The 16,597-nt window shown below is 40.9% G+C and overlaps 1 protein-coding gene across 8 annotated transcripts in view; it reads left to right on the forward strand.

The window, feature by feature from the left end:
- Positions 1-16,597, forward strand: part of grm8a (glutamate receptor, metabotropic 8a) — a 330,926-nt gene that overhangs the window by 187,644 nt on the left and 126,685 nt on the right. For all 8 annotated transcript variants that reach the window (XR_013803239.1, XR_013803240.1, XR_013803241.1 and 5 more), the window contains exons 4-6: positions 11,268-11,403; positions 12,789-12,943; positions 15,921-16,058. Coding sequence is in view for 4 of the 8 variants with exons in the window: in XM_079654162.1 (XP_079510288.1) it covers positions 11,268-11,403; positions 12,789-12,943; positions 15,921-16,058 (429 nt within the window). In the remaining 4 variants the exon portion in view is untranslated. The remainder of the gene's footprint in view (positions 1-11,267; positions 11,404-12,788; positions 12,944-15,920; positions 16,059-16,597) is intronic.

Raw genomic sequence — 16,597 nt, forward strand, 5'->3', positions numbered from 1 at the left:
ACAAAATCACTTTGTGCTTTTAAATCCTAGCTTATCTATTTGTGCTAGGGATGTCAACAATAACCTGTTAACCAGTAACAGACACTAAGCGAATTTTACTTTTCAGTAAAAAGACTTTGAAGAAATTAATTAAAGTTGAAAAAATGAGAAAAATAAAGAGCTTTTTGAACATTAAAGCATGGAAACATGTCACAGTAGAGACACAAAACACAATTATGAACCAGAACATTTGCAGAAAAGAGCCCCTTGAATGTGAGCCTGTGCTGTAGTTGTTGCTTAATCTGGTATAATCGATCAAAATTGGATCGAAATCAAATCATACCTTCAAGAAGTTGTATCACCCAAACATATCTCATTCTGTGATGGTATGCCGTCTCTTCAGGATTCCGAGAAATCATTTTAATTTTCTTCCTCAAAGTTGATATCTTGTGTTTTTCAAAAGATCAAGTTAAAGGTCAGCAGCTTCAGTGAGATTTTTGGATTTCATTTATCTATTTCACTGTAGATAGCACATGGGGGAGATAGCAGAGCATATCAAACCCAAATTCATCCTCAGTGTGTGTGTGTGTGTGTGTGTGTGTGTGTGTGTGTGTGTGTGTGTGTGTGTGTGTGTGTGTGTGTGTGTGTGTGTGTGTGTGTGTGTGTGTGTGTGTGTGTGTGTGTGTGTGTGTGTGTGTGTGTGTGTTTAAGTGTGTGTGTGTGTGTGTGTTTAAGTGTGTTTGTAACTGCTCACTCTTTTACGTTTGTGAGTCAGAGCACTTCAGCATTTCTAATACTTTCTGCATCTGTCTTGTTGATGTTGTCTCCTTTTTGATTTGTTGTGCATTCACTATATACAGTATCTGTGTGTGTGTGTGTGTGTGTGTGAGATCCGTCATCCCCATAATAGACGTGTGCTGGAGGACAGCAGGGCATCCCAGCTCCGAGAGTAACAGGCATCAGCCGAGATCTGACGCTCTTGTTGTGCCAGTGTGGTGTGTGTTTCGGGGGGAAATAACATCACAGCCACGGCACATATAAACACACACACACACACACACACACACACACACACACACACACACACACACACACACACACACACACACACACACACACACACACACACACACACACACACGGTCCGAGGGCACTGCTGTAATTGGATGTCTGATTTCTGTCGGATAGGGTGTGTAAGAGAGAGAAAGCCAGAGAACTGAAAGAAAATTCTCCTAGAGGGGGATGGAGGAGGGGAGACGGAGAAGTGGTCATGTTCTCTCTTTGTGATCTCCCGGCTTAACGTTGACCTTGTGCTTTTTTATCTGCGGCCTGACATCCCATCACCCCTTGCTTATCTCCCTCCCTCCTTGCCTTATTTCTTCTATCCATCCCACCTTCTCATCCTCCATGTTTCCTATCTCTTCACATCCACCATTCCTCCCTCCCTCCCTCCGTCCTCTCCTCCCATCACGACTCCCCCGTCAGACCGCCGCTGGGATTAATCTGATTGATTGGAAGTATTGGCGATGCGTGACAGGTGGCAGAAGGTCAGGCGTCTCAATGGCGACATTAACAGGCTTATCTGCTGCCTGAGGACTCACAGCCAGTGTCCACTTGCACTTGTCTACCCACCAGTCCTGATAATAAACCCCCAATTTGAAAGGCTGGAATGTTCTTGTGTTTGCTCTGTGTAGTTTGTCTTGTACATTTTATACATTTAAGATAGATCTGCACTGTTGATTGTCATCGTGATGCATGCAACACATCACCAAAGCTTGCAATATTGCATTTGTTGGTAAAAATAGAAGCACTTTAAACCAAAATCGTCATTCTTCTTTTGGTGCCTTTTAGGTTAGGTTTGATACAAAATGCACGTTGGGAGTAATTTGTGAAAAGCTTCAGAAAGGCAGTTCTTTTAAATCGAAAGAAAATAAATAAATGCATGAGATAAATTGGAATATTTTTGTGTAACACGTTAAATGTACTTTTTCAAAGATTTAAAAAAATATGTGGGTCGGAGGCATCCACAAAAATATGCTATTTCTTTCAAAAGGGCAATTGAGGAGTAGCTCAAACAGGTTTTGCAGTATATATTCATTTAAATATTTATGAATGAAACTCAGGTACTACAATTATCATGAATTGATAGACGAGTTACAACATGCATGTCTTGCACACACACGTAAGCATTGTAATTAAAGGGATACTTGTATAGGTGCTTGTATGCAAAGAGGACAAAAAGGTGGAGAGTATTTGCACTTTTGTTCAACTTCACACGTGCAGTTGGGATCAGAATGAAGGCAGAGGTCAAACATGGGTGTTGTCCAAGCGAAAGAGGAAGCAAGGGGCTATGGAGTGGTCTTCTGAAGGGGGTTGGGGGCGCTATGCCACCCTTTAATGGGCCCTTAAAAGAAAGGTGGATATTCATAAAAATGCTAAATATCAATCCCAATACATGAACGAGCAGGACACACACACACACACACACGCACACACACACACACACACACACACACACACACACACACACACACACACACACACACACACACACACACACACACACACACACACACACACACACACACACACACACACACACACACACACACTAAGGATTCACCTGTCTCCCTGAAGACCTGAGCTGGTGCTGACTACAGCTAGACTGCTTGACTCCTGCGGTGAAGACAGACCCATTATCTCCCACACACACACACACACACACACACACACACACACACACACACACACACACACACACACACACACACACACACACACACGCACACACACACACACACACACACACACACACACACACACACACACACGGGATAGTAGGCGGAGTGAGACGTTAAAAGGCCAACATCCCCCTGTCTCTCTCGGTCTGTCTTGCTCACTCACTCTCTGTCTCCCCTGTGTGTGTTTAGTCTTTCTCTTCTTTCACTCTCTCTACTCTGACCCCCCCCCCCCCCTCCTCCCTTCCTCACTATTTCCTTGCACCTACCTATACTGCACACACATGCAGGAGTAATGAAAGATGTGCGTGTCTGTAAGAGGTCCAATCTGTTCTCCCTGTGCACATTTGGATGTCTGTATACTCGAGGCACAGCCTGTCCTCCATGTCTCAAATAAAGATGGAGAAACTCTTCTATTCTATATTTCCACTGAATCTTACCCAAGAGAGGTGGTTTATATCGACACAAACATACAGATCATCAGCCTAAATGAAAACAGCAGAATGGAATAATTGTGGTATGTTGTCACTGTTACATGACATAGGCTGTTTATGATTGAATCAATAATGCATACAGACAAACAGGAAGAGCTGTATATACAATGGCCGCCTCGGTGATTACTTTCTAAATGCAAATGCAGTGAGATGGATGATACGGGTTGTTAGCTATGGTTTCCACTGTAATATTAATGTAATGAACAATGGGCATGTCATGAACTACACATTTCCTCCCATGTTTTCTCGTATACTGACACTTATAACTTCCTGTCTTCTTTGTTCGGAGAGAAATCCAATCCCAAACATGACTTGATACAGAAAGATTGCACAATGTGTGGACCAGAAACAACTTTCTTATTATTGGTTTGCAACACTTTTAAGTCAATACACGATTTGTACAAAATTAAAACGGTCAGCTTGATCAAAACAGCATAGTATAACTAATGTGATGTGTTTTTAGTAACGGTAAACTGTAACACAAATATATGAATGTATATATATATAAAACATACTTCACAATGTTTATGGTTTGACTTATTGTCTTGGATTTTTGACTTTATATGGTTTTGTTAACTTATCCAAATTACTGATTATTATTTAAAAGAAATTGTGATGTATAAATATTTTAACATATTTATTTTGAATGAATGTACCAATAGTCAACAACATGGTTCCAATATAGATGTTGCATTATATGGTAAACATATTTTTATTTTATATATTAGATTTTTTTTCCATATTGCCCAGCCCTCATCGCTTTGTAATGCCAGATAGGTGTCAATTTGAAAACTTTAAAACTGGATGGAGGCATCTATGTTTGCAAAGGATATTGACGATATAACTATATGTTGTTCCGTGAGTTAAAATACTGTCTTTGCCCAAGTTGAATAAAAGTATAAATGTTCCACTTTGTTATTATTGATGAATCCAGGACAGGAGGATTTCTACAATATCTGGAATCATAATGATAACTGAATACTGAAGAATAACTGTATCATTACATTGTGCTGTGATACACTGAGATTACATTCTGAATTAGCTATTTAGATAGAAACCACAAATGATTGTATTTCGCCTGAGCACCACTCGAAACACTTTATTACGTGCACAGCAGATCATTGCAAATATCCAGTATCCACTCTCCGATGCAAAGTTCCGCCTCAATTTATACTATGATTACCCACAGTGCTCTGGGGGCATCGCTAATAATTTGATCTCAGTGTGTATTCACACCACGCAACAAACCAAGAGTACAAGGAATTTCTGTAAACTGAATCAACTGAGCTCCTCTCGCCCTTATCAGCGTTTCATTATCAGCTAATTATAATTTCTGTAGTCCGTTATGGGCTCAGAGAAGCCTTTCCACCTCAGGCTTGGTGCGGGTCGTTTTTTTTTTGGTTCGATCTGTCTTAAACTTCCAAGCCCATTTGAGGCTGTAAGGCTCGTGTCCTTTTAAGGCACATTTTAATGGGGGGATGTAAATTTCCTAGGACAGCGGTTCTGTGGGTGTTGTCAATGATTCATTAGCAGGCCCGAGGAGATGTTTCACTCCGCCGCGGAAAACTGCAGAACGATATATTTACCGCACCACTTCTTCCAAAAATCGAGCAGAGGAGGGTAAAATAAGCCAGCGTGTGTGCCCGTAGTTACTGGAGTGCACAGTAACACAGGCAAACACTCATCGGCACACACACACACACACACACACACACACACACACACACACACACACACACACACACACACACACACACACACACACACACACACACACACACACACACACACACACACACACACACACACACACACACACACACACACACACACACACACACACACACATCTGTGACTTCAAAGGGCCCGAGCTTCAGCGCCCCAAGCCATGAACAAAGCAGAGAGAAGCAGAGGGCAACTTTTAATTTTAAAGCACTGCTAATGAGATTTGGAGAGAAATAGAGTGTGTGTGTGTGTGTGTGTGTGTGTGTGTGTGTGTGTGTGTGTGTGTGTGTGTGCGTGTGCGTGTGCATGTGTGTGTGTGTGCATGTTGGCTTCATGTTGCTCTGAATATCTCTAATAGTAACAGTTCACTGGCAGTTGTTTCTATGGGGATAAATGCACTGGGTGTTTTTTTAATCAAATAAATACTTAATAAGCTGAAGGAAGACATCAATTTGCTCCCGTGTGGAACCTCATATCATGTCCAAGCAAATTGGATGCTGTGCTAATGTAATCACAGATGTATGTGTGTGTGTGTGTGTGTGTGTGTGTGTGTGTGTGTGTGTGTGTGTGTGTGTGTGTGTGTGTGTGTGTGTGTGTGTGTGTGTGTGTGTGTGTGTGTGTGTGTGTGTGTGTGTGTATGTGATTGTGTGTTGCAGAACAGACAGGTGACACAGCTATATTTAAATGGAAGTATCATGAAAGCCAGAGACTTTGATTTCACTACCCTTTCTTTCATTTTGCTCACATCTAACACACACGTATTCACCTAGCACATTAACACACACATGCACACACACTCCATTGCCAGTGGCGTAAAGGCAGCCTGCTTTAAAGTTACTCTCATTACTCATGCTGGAAACCCCATTAATGTACGTGTGTGTGCAGGTCGCACTGCCAATATTTCGACATCACATGAGTCGGGCTCTCTTGCATCGTTGAATTAGAGGTCTTGTACGGAGATTTAAAAGGAAAGGAGAAGTGAAAGGAACCAGATATGTGATTACCGTAAAGCAGAAGTTTAATGCAGCTGGTAACAATCTTTACAGTTGTTTGTAGGTGCTGCTTTGTCTAAGATTAGGGTACAGGTCACCCAGTTGTTGTATGAAAGAGAACATTATATACTAATTTCAGTTTTTTTTTAATTAGTGTCTCTACTGTGAAATGTATCCATGATTTAATTTTCAAAAAGCTCTTTATTTTTCTCTGTGCTGCACTTCTTTTCACCCTCTGTCTGAAACCAGAGCCCAGTCTGCTCTGATTGCTTAGCTGGCCGGCTCTGTTGTGATTGGTCAACCGCTTAGAGAAGTCCCGCCCCCTTGGCCTTTCACATACAATGTGTTGGAGCGCTACAGGAAAGGGAAAACCCCAAAAAGCATACAAGTGTCCCTTTAAACTGAGATACAGTGTGCTAGCCAATAGAAGCTTAGTTACCATAACACAATACAGGAAATAGAAAACCCCAAAAAGCAGAATAGGGCGTGTTTAATTTCTTTGCACTCATTACAAATATAGCCGCTAGTTTCTTCCTTTTTAATTGAACACTCCTTTAATAAATGAATGAAATACAGTCCCCTCTTCTTTCTTTTCACATTATTTGAATACATTGTGGAGATGTGCTCCCTGAACATTTTGAGGAGTGTCAGGAACAGGAAACCAAACAGTCAGAAACACGAGTCATTTGTTTCCTCTCCACTCTGCTCTGTGTTGGTTATTAAAAGTAACGTTGCAGACAGGAGAGTATGGGAGGGAAGCATGCTGTTCATTAAACATCGAGACGGCAGCGTTTTCAGCCCCGAAAGTGAGCGAATTTAATCTCCAAACAGAACGGAGTTAATTGCAGACACATCTTGGAAATAACCGGCTATCTGTCTGAAGAGGCTTCCGGGGCCAGTGGCCAATATTTTGGGGTTCCAATGAAATGACTGGATCTCCAGGCCAAGACTTCCTCTACCATGGTCTGTTCATTGTTTGCAATGCTATACGCTTATTTAATGTGTCAGAATGGAGATGGAAATGACAGTCTATACAGTCTCAAAAAACTAAAATATTTAATTAAAAAAAAGCTTTTGTTCACCTGCATGCAAACAAAGCCTTCTCCAACGTGATTGGTCAATACTACTTGAACTATACACATATTACAAACGTAATCTCTTTTAACCTTGACTGTTTTTCTGTTGCTACCCATGCAGACATTGTGTGTTTTGGTAATAATTGTTTAATTTGGAGATGAATGGATGCTCTTCTCATTGAATGTATGTATCATCACATCTTCCATTCTACGTCTATTGTTAACAGCTGGGAACAGACAGTTGCAAACTCTAGTGTGTATCTGGACTCATTTGTGGACACCAACACACATGCAGAAAATACACAATGTATGCTCACAACAAGTGATTCCTGGCTACACTTAGAGATGCTATCAAACTCTGCACACTGCACGCTTTGTTTCCACACATGAACAGATAGAAGGAATTATTTTTCACACATTGTATTCCTAAATGAAGCTTCAGTAATCACGTTATTAGAGATGAACTGAGAGCTCTGCGTGGTGCTGATCACGCAGAGCTCATAATTCAATCAGCCCGATGAGGATTGTGTAACAATTACTGAGTTATAATAAACTGTCTATCACTGTGATCGAATACAGCAGACATTTTGTTTGTTTCTGAAGTGAATAAATATATAACTGCTCTCACATGTGATTTATTCTAAACAAATAATTATCCAGATTTGAGGCAGATTATGAGCCTGCATATTGGCCCAGTCTGCTCTGATTGGTTAGCTGGCCTGCTCTGTTGTGATTGGTCAATGGCTTAGCCTATCACGTTGGAGCTTTAGCCAATAGAAAAGCAAGTGTTACAAATTCTGTCACTATTTTATGGATGTAAAAAAAGGAGACTAATGGAGGCGTTCCAGGCGTCTGGAGGGAAACTTTGGGATTTTAAACTTTGTAGACCATTTACATGCACAGGAACGTATAGAACACATTGCAGGAAAGGAACTCCAAAAAGCATAAGAGCTTTTCACATGGATTTCCCTAAATGAAGCAACTTCATCTGCAAAAGTTGACATGTTGACTGCCAAATCACATGTTTACTGTTGTATGTAATGTATCTGATGTCATTAGCCACTCTTGCTATGTAATTATCAGCAGGATTGTCATTCTTTTGGCCTTCTGAACGTTTTAACCCCACGCCAGGCTATGAAAATGCAGGTTTTTAATAAAGATCTTCACTGAGATCTATCCCAGGGTTTGTAGTCAACAGAAAAATGTATTTTCCTCCCAGTCTGAGCGTTCCACTCAGACCGGGCGAACAGGCACAGAAGCATTGTCCTCAAAATTATCTTTGGTATTATTCTTCAGACCTCTGTCGCCTGTCCCTCGTTCTCGTTCCCTTTCCAGTTGCCGGTGTGAATCCTCTCTGCTGTGTTGTGATGTGCGAGGGTTTTGATGTTGAATCTCTGTCTTCCAAAGCCACCTTTTTATTTAACAACTTCTGCTTTTCAACTAGACGTTCAGTGAGCGATTTTAAAAAAGGAAAAAAGGAAAGTTTCTCGTGACCTAACCTCACCGCTTTCCTTTCAAACAGTTCGCAGTAACAACTGACGTTGCTTTAACGAGCTGCTTTCCTGGCACCGTCGGATACGAGACGTGTTTTTGGGGTTTTAAAGTGAATTTGGCTGCGACACTGACAGTCAGGCGTGTGTGTGTGTGTGTGTGAGTGTATGTGAGTGTACACAAACACACACACGTACAGATATAATTCAATGTGGTTTTCATCTAGGACGTCAGTTCTCCATGGGGGAAGTTATTGATGATAAGAGAAAGGCAATAAAACAAAGGATGATTTAATCACTTTTCATACCGCTCCAAGGACAATAGTGGAGAGAATGCAAACATCAGCGATTTTGCATATTTGTTTATACAAACCACATGCCATATTTTGCTATCTGTGCATTTGAAGTTGGTGATAAGTCTTGAGAAAGTGTTTTAAAATTCTAAATATGCAGTGTGAAGGGTACAGATTTTGTCACCGTAGTGATTAGCCTTCAGAGGCTTTTAATTTCAGAATAACTAATGTTTGTTTTACCAGTTAGGCACGCTGGTGTGCATGTGTCAATACGGGAATGTGTGTGTGTGTGTGTGTGTGTGTGTGCGTGTGAGTGTGCGTGTGCGTGTGTGTGTGTGTGTGTGTGTGTGTGTGTGTGTGTGTGTGTGGGGGGGGGGGGGGGTGTGTGTGATTAAGGGGAGTGATAGAGTGGAAGCGACAGACTCTACAGATGTTCAATAAATGGGCTGGAACTGGCTGGGAGGAGAGGGGGATGTCATTCAACGTCACACACACACATGCAGGTAGACACATTTAACACACACACAAGACACGGATACACTCAGCCGGTGTTAGCGTGCACAAGGATGAAGCCAATGTGATGTGGGACATGACGTAATACACTGAAAAGACTGAAACGTTGACTTTAATTAATTAAATTAATTTGGTCATAACAGATTTCACATTAGGTTAGTTGAAAGCAATATTATTAATTTTAATAGGTTAAATTACTGCTTACATCTGACCTAATACAGTTATGTTTAATTTGTTAACATAATAGATTTAAATAAAGTTCAGTCAAAGCAACAATTTGAACGCTTGATGTAACAACAACAAGCTAATTAGCATAACACAGCTAACGTGGAGAGCCTGGATTAGGGCAAAGCATTATGGGATTGGTTTCTGAGTGCGATTGTCCCCATGTTTCAGGGTTGAACACGCACGGTGTGTTTGTGGTGAGTGTGGACACAGAAAAACAACAAGGTCATCAAATATCCCCCCTTCATTATCACACATTGTGAGAGAAGCAGCTGATATGCTGTGGCAGCTATTCTCGTCCACAATAGGAAATGAAGGGGTGTGAAGTGGCTACAGAGGATATTTCCTGACACTCGCTGTGCGCTGTGTCGTGATTTTGAATCACAACGTCCTCCCATTCATCTCTCGCCCTCGGCCTTTGCTTGTTTTGCTGCTTCGATCGATACCGCCATCATTTCCTTTTTGTATTTTCTTTAAATGTTCTCTTTTCTACATCGTTTATCTCTGCCTCTTTCCTCTTCATTCCTTTACTCCAACTTTTTCACCTACCTTTCTCTACATTCTTATGCTTCTTTTAATATCCGCTCCAGCTTGCTGTATACTTCCATCATACCTCGTGTCATTACACCCACTCTTAGACTCATAACTGTTGCATTAAAGTTTAATAAAGCAATCTGTAATCTTCATATATTTTACATAACGTGTTGTTTTGCTTGTTGCTGTTGGGATTTCCCCATAATCCCTCGGCCTGTAGGAGAACATCCTGTGTTTGGGAATCTTTCTTGGATTTTCTTGATATTTGCTGCTCTCACTTTAACAGTACTTATCTGTGTAACATCTGCTGGTGTTTAAAACCACTTGCAGAGGTGGGAAGTAGTCGAGTACAAATACTTTGTTACTGTATTAAGTATACATTTCTGGTATCAGTACTTTATTCCACTTTTTACTTTGACTTCTTACATTTTGAACACAAATACCTGTACTTTCTACTTCTCACATGTTGAACACAAATACCTGTACTTTCTACTTCTTACATGTTGAACACAAATACCTGTACTTTCTACTTCTTACATTTTGAACACAAATACCTGAACTTTCTACTTCTTACATGTTGAACTCAAATACCTGTACTTTGACTTCCTACATGTTGAACACAAATACCTGTACTTTCTACTTCTTACATGTTGAACTCAAATACCTGAACTTTCTACTTCTCTCATTTCCCAAACAGGCTGGTTCCTTTAGTTTGAATGTGTGTTTGGTGGCGTGATCATTATTATTTAGAGTCATTGCGTGCCTATTGATTTGAACACGATCCGTGTATCCATCATTTCCTGATCTTCTCTAAAGAAGAGGGACCAATGGAAACGTTGTCATGTTGCCGTTGTTCAGCATGGAAACATTCATTAGCTAACAATGACATTATTATTCTATTAATATAAAGGGAGGTCAGGTACTCTTTAAAACAGCTGCTAGTTATGGGCACTTTTTACTGAAGTACATTTCAAAGCCTCTTTACTTTGACTTGAGTAAAGAAGTTTCGTCAGTACTTCTACTTTTACCGGAGTATTTTTAAACACCAGTATCTGTACTTCTACTTGAGTAAAGGATGTGTGTACTTTTGCCATCTCTGACCACTTGCATTTACCAGTTGGAGATTTGTGAGGAATACAAAACGCAAATCCATGACTCAAACACAGACAGTTTATGATGTCCCCCCCCCCCCTCTCTCTCTCTGTTAGGTGGTGTGTGCATCGCCCAGTCCTTAAAGATCCCCAGGGAGCCCCGGACGGGCGAGTTTGACAAGATCATCCGCCGCCTGCTGGAGACCTCCAACGCCAGGGCCGTCATCATGTTCGCTAATGAGGACGACATACGGTACTTGCTGCACACTAAAACAAGCGCCCCCCTCCGCTCACCGTCGCTGCCGTCACTTTAACATATGGTTAAGTGACATGTCCTGTCGCATCATCGGACCACTCTGTAATAAGGATGATGTGAAGATACCCACGTGCCACATTCAGTTGAACGCAATGAACTGACTTTGAACTGGATTCTTTACTACCTGGAATAAATGGCACACAGTTGGCGGTCAAAGGTCAAGGTCACATGGACCTCATAATACATGTGTTTGGTTAAACCTGAAAGTATATGATTATATGTATGAATATATCTTAGTTATATTGACTAAATCTCTTTGAAGTAACATCTCTGAGGTCCTTACTTTAGCACGTACACCAAAGTGTAATTTGGAACAATTGCTCCATTTCAAAGAAAGTTCATGAACATGTCAAAAACACCAGCTGCAGATAGCAAAGCAGAACAGTTATATAATCGAGCAATAGCTCACGACAGGCCGTGGTATATGGCCATTATATCACAGTTAAGGGGCGTGGTTCGGCCCGACGCGAAGCCCAACTGAATACAGTTAAATCGACCGGACTTCTTTCTGCAGATGTGAGCGTCCCTAACAACGGCCAATAAGTCCTTTCTGCACATTATCCCTTACATGTTTCCATCTTAAGCTTTGTTAGTTAGTTCGTTAGTTTCGTACCGGACGTAATGTAACAGTTGTAACGGTTGTAGCTTTTCTCAGACGCGGAGGGATACTGACTTGTTGTGAAAAGTAACTACAATTCTACCCGTGATATACGCTCATTATATCACGGCTAAGAACCAATCAGATTGCTTGATTTGACTTGTCCGGTTTATAACCATTGTTAAATATCTGGGAATTTAGAAAACAGAATATCTGATTATTTAAGACTTTGCAAACTAATGTGTCCTGGTTCTATTACAAAAAAAACAGGTTTTTTAGGATTAAAGATTAGGATTAAAAATACCTTTTATACGTAAAGGGAAATTCAGCTGTTCACTCAGAGGTCGTACAGTTATTTGGCTTTAGCGCACACAAAAACCTCTAATAATACATTCATTTAACGACTCACAAATAGGACACTGCCTTGATCAGCGGGAAATCAAAAAGGCCATTTTAGCAAGTGCCGTTTGAGTTTATTCCACTGAGCTACATCCTTAAACATCCTTTAATTTGGCTTATCATTTTTAGTAGTATCACTGTTCATGTTTTAATATTTTTACATTTTTTAATTGTGTTCCTCATTTGTCATTGCGATTTTGTGTCATACTCTGTAAAACACTTTGGGCTATGTCAAGTATGAAAGGTGCTATATCATAAAGTTGATTATTATTATTATAAATAACGTTTATTATCCTGTTAACCCTTTAATTCTCTTGTCCAACAGACGCGTTCTGGACGCTGCTAAAAGGAACAACCAGACGGGTCACTTCCTGTGGGTGGGCTCTGACAGCTGGGGGTCCAAAATCTCACCTGTCCTCGGCCAGGAGAAAGTGGCCGAAGGAGCCATCACCATTCTCCCCAAAAGAGCATCTGTGGACGGTAAGATCACCTGGCTGATCTCTTAGAAGCATGCCAACGCTTTCTGCACTGACACTCTTTCCCCACAACTGGCTGTGTGACACATAGAGAGAAACGTACGGTGTGTGTCGAGTCTAACAGATCAAATGAAGTGGACAGGTAGACCAAACAGAAATGTTTCTTAACTCTTGATCCCAGCAGATAAAACGTTTTTGCCATTAAGCCAGAGGAGGATATTCTCATTTGCTCCCTGTCAGAGCTCCTTATTAGATAATTGACTCCTGGAGGGACACAAAAGCGACAAGAAATAAACTGAAAGTGAGGTAGAGGTTTAAATGAATCAAAGTCGGTTTCTGCTTGGCGACATGCGGGAACACGCTGTGGGGTCTTTAGAATTGACGGAGGAGTTGTGAGTGAGAAGGAACCAGCGCGGGATAAATGAACGAGGGCTCTGAGTTACCAAATTAATTAGGTTGACTGACAATCTGATGCAATATTTTCCAATAACAATGCAATGGGTTTAACCTTTGTGAAGCTTAAAGGGCTTGAGACAGGTGTTGATTCAGCTCTCAGCAATAATGAGATTTGTCGGTGGATATTCTTTCTTTTTTACTCTGTGACATTTTTAGATATTCACATATTCACTACCGATATTACCAGGGCAACAACTAATGGAAATGTACAAAAAAACAGATCATTCATCAGGTCATTGCTTATTCACAAGACACTTTTTCTTTTTAAGTAGTGTTTTGACATATCTTACCCTAGCACATATTATGGAGATGATGGGACAGCCAGCCTCTTAGAAAAGACTGATAACTCAATGACTGTGTAAAACACTGTTCAATATTTAAATGTAAACCAGATATAATGAGATAATTACTACTACTACTGCTACTACTGCTAGATAACTGTCCTCTGGCTCCAGCTTCATATATAGTTTGTGGCGTTTGACAGAAAAGAATAAGGATCTTCTAATCTAACTCTCAGCTAGAAATCATATGGCATTTCCCAAATTGGGGCACTTTAACTTTATTCAAATTACCCAACATGCCCCAGAAAGGGTGTCCCAAAAAAAACACTGCCTGCAAAGTGGGGGGGTGGGGGGGGGGTTTCTTCTTTTAATTAGATGGACCTAAATCCATGTAGTGTGACCACCATAGGCGTCGTTACTGTGGACGCTGGGGACATGTCCCCCAACACTTTTGGAAATGGATCATTCTGTCCCCACCACTCTGCATTAGGATATGTTGAAAATGTACAGTACATTTTCTGATTTTTTTCACTTTGACAAAGGTTTATTCGAATAAGAACACATGTACAATCTGGAGGACTGTTCACACTTTCTGGGTGTATTTCTGGTAACCTGCAAATGTGGACTTGTGACACGTTTAATATTAGTAATTATTACAGAGAGAGAATAGTTGAGTTATTGTTGCCCTGCTTTGTAGCTGCATAGCATAGTTATTGCACTAGTTAGTATTGTAAGTATACTGTATGTATGTATTGCTTAATGCAGTGTTTTGTTTTATTTGAAAAAAGTGTCCCTATAATTTTTCCAACAAAGTGACACCCATGCATTTCTTTTTTTGATTTTTGTTAACACTTTATTTATTGGTTTTTCCCACACATAACAGGAGAACATGCAGAGTACAGATGCAGGTGCTATACAAAAAATATGCTTTTATGACAAAACAATAATGGTTATAACATAAAAAGACCATTACAGTAATAGCAATGACACAAATAAACTAAATTACACAATGACATGATAAGACAGAAACAGAAAACCCCTAACACCGGTCCCCCCCCCCCCCCCCCCCCCCAAAATGCATGTGTATTTGTCCTAGCACTTATTCAGCCTACAATAGGTTGCTGGATGTTTTCGATATAACTCCTAAAGCCAGACCAGTACTTATCACCATCAACTCTTTTAACATGAAGCATTGGGTCCTATATGAGCCACATGTTGAGCAGCATCGTGATTGGACCAGCCAGCAGTCTGAGCAGCAGTTAATAATAATAATAATAATAATACATGTTATTTAAGGCGCCTTTCATGACACACCAAGGACACCGTACAATTTGTCAAATATTCTAAGAGGTAAAAGCAACAGAGCATGATACAAACACACAAACATACCATCATGGAGAAGGCAATTAAAGTGGACTCAAATGATATGGACAGGTTGAGTTGAGCTGTCCAGGAACACAGGACAGATTTCTCTGACAGCTGAGATGAATCCTGGGGGGGGGGGGGGTCATTCCGGTCACCTTTCCCAGGCTGTCCAAGTCCTTCTGAGAGTCCCCACTGATTTAGCCATTCTCCATGCTTTGTTTCACCTGAACTACGGTCCCAGCGGCGTCTCTAATGATCTTTTCTTTTTATTAGTGAATGCTTCTCTGCAGTCTATTGGCTCTACCTGAGCTCCCAAGGAACACTGGGGTTATAAAGCCGTATAAGAAGTCTTTTTTAAAAGCTATTTTTCCTCACAGTGTTTTTTCCCCCCAATTAATTGCGGTGTGGACTAAGAAGAACACGTATGTGGAGAGTTCCTGTCTTCTTCATTCCCACTTTCTTTCGCCCATCTCTTTATCTCAGCCTGCCAGCGTCTGACAGGTATTTCCATTCCTGTGAGAGGAGAAATATGTTCCCCCCTGTTTCTCGGCTACTCTCTGCTTATTAAATTGGACAAGTAGCCAGCGTAGAGTGTGAAGACTCAGTCCAAAATGTTTGCTCTGCTTGCTTCAGTGTTTGATAGGAGCTCTTACGCTACACGTCTCTGCGGATATGGCTTCTCAGTCATACTTAAGATTCACAACATACGCCTTTGTGAGTCAAAATGCATTACACCGCCGTGAACCCTTCCTCACATTATCCAGTTGAACACGATCTCACAGCTCTGCTTCAGTGATGCCGTTTTTAAATCTGTTTAATATGTATTTGTTATTGAAAATGTTGTTTCTCTTTAACCGTGTCCATCTTCTTTTTTTACAGCGTTCGACCGGTATTTCCGAAGCCGCTCGCTTTCCAACAACAGGAGGAATGTTTGGTTTGCTGAATTCTGGGAGGAGAACTTCAACTGTAAGCTGGGGATGCACGGGAAACGGCCCGGCAGCTTGAAGAAATGCACAGGTAAGACTTCTTGACTTTGTTAGGGTCGCCATCCACCATTGCTCCCGCCATTTTGGGGGAAAGAAAACACCATCGAATTCCAATCATCTGCAACTCGATTCAGGATATGGCAGAAAAAGTGACATTATGCTATGAAAACATGCACCGTACCTTTCTGAAATCACTTTTACAGGCACTGTACCAACACACACCGAGTCATGGTGAATACAGAGTGACACAGAAGTGTTAACTAACCAATCAGAAGCGTCTTGCTGCATCAGAGATGTTATATAGCAGGAAACTCTTCTTCTTCAGGGTCAGATTCTGGGTTGTGTGGGCAGACATCTTTTACTTGTTCTCGTATTCACAACCTGTATTACGATGCGTGGGCCAAAGAGATGGAGAGCCACAAACACTTTGCAGAAGTGTTCTTAGATTAAAAGTCAACATTCGGAGATTAAAGTCAGACATCTGGGGGAAAAAAAGTTATTCTCAAAGTTCTTAGAAAAAATTATTCAAATTTGTTTCTCAAAATTCTGAATTTCATGATAAAAAATTCT

This window comes from Notothenia rossii (genome assembly GCF_949606895.1).
Source record: "Notothenia rossii genome assembly, chromosome: 10".
In the NCBI taxonomy this organism is placed as follows: Eukaryota; Metazoa; Chordata; class Actinopteri; order Perciformes; family Nototheniidae; genus Notothenia; species Notothenia rossii.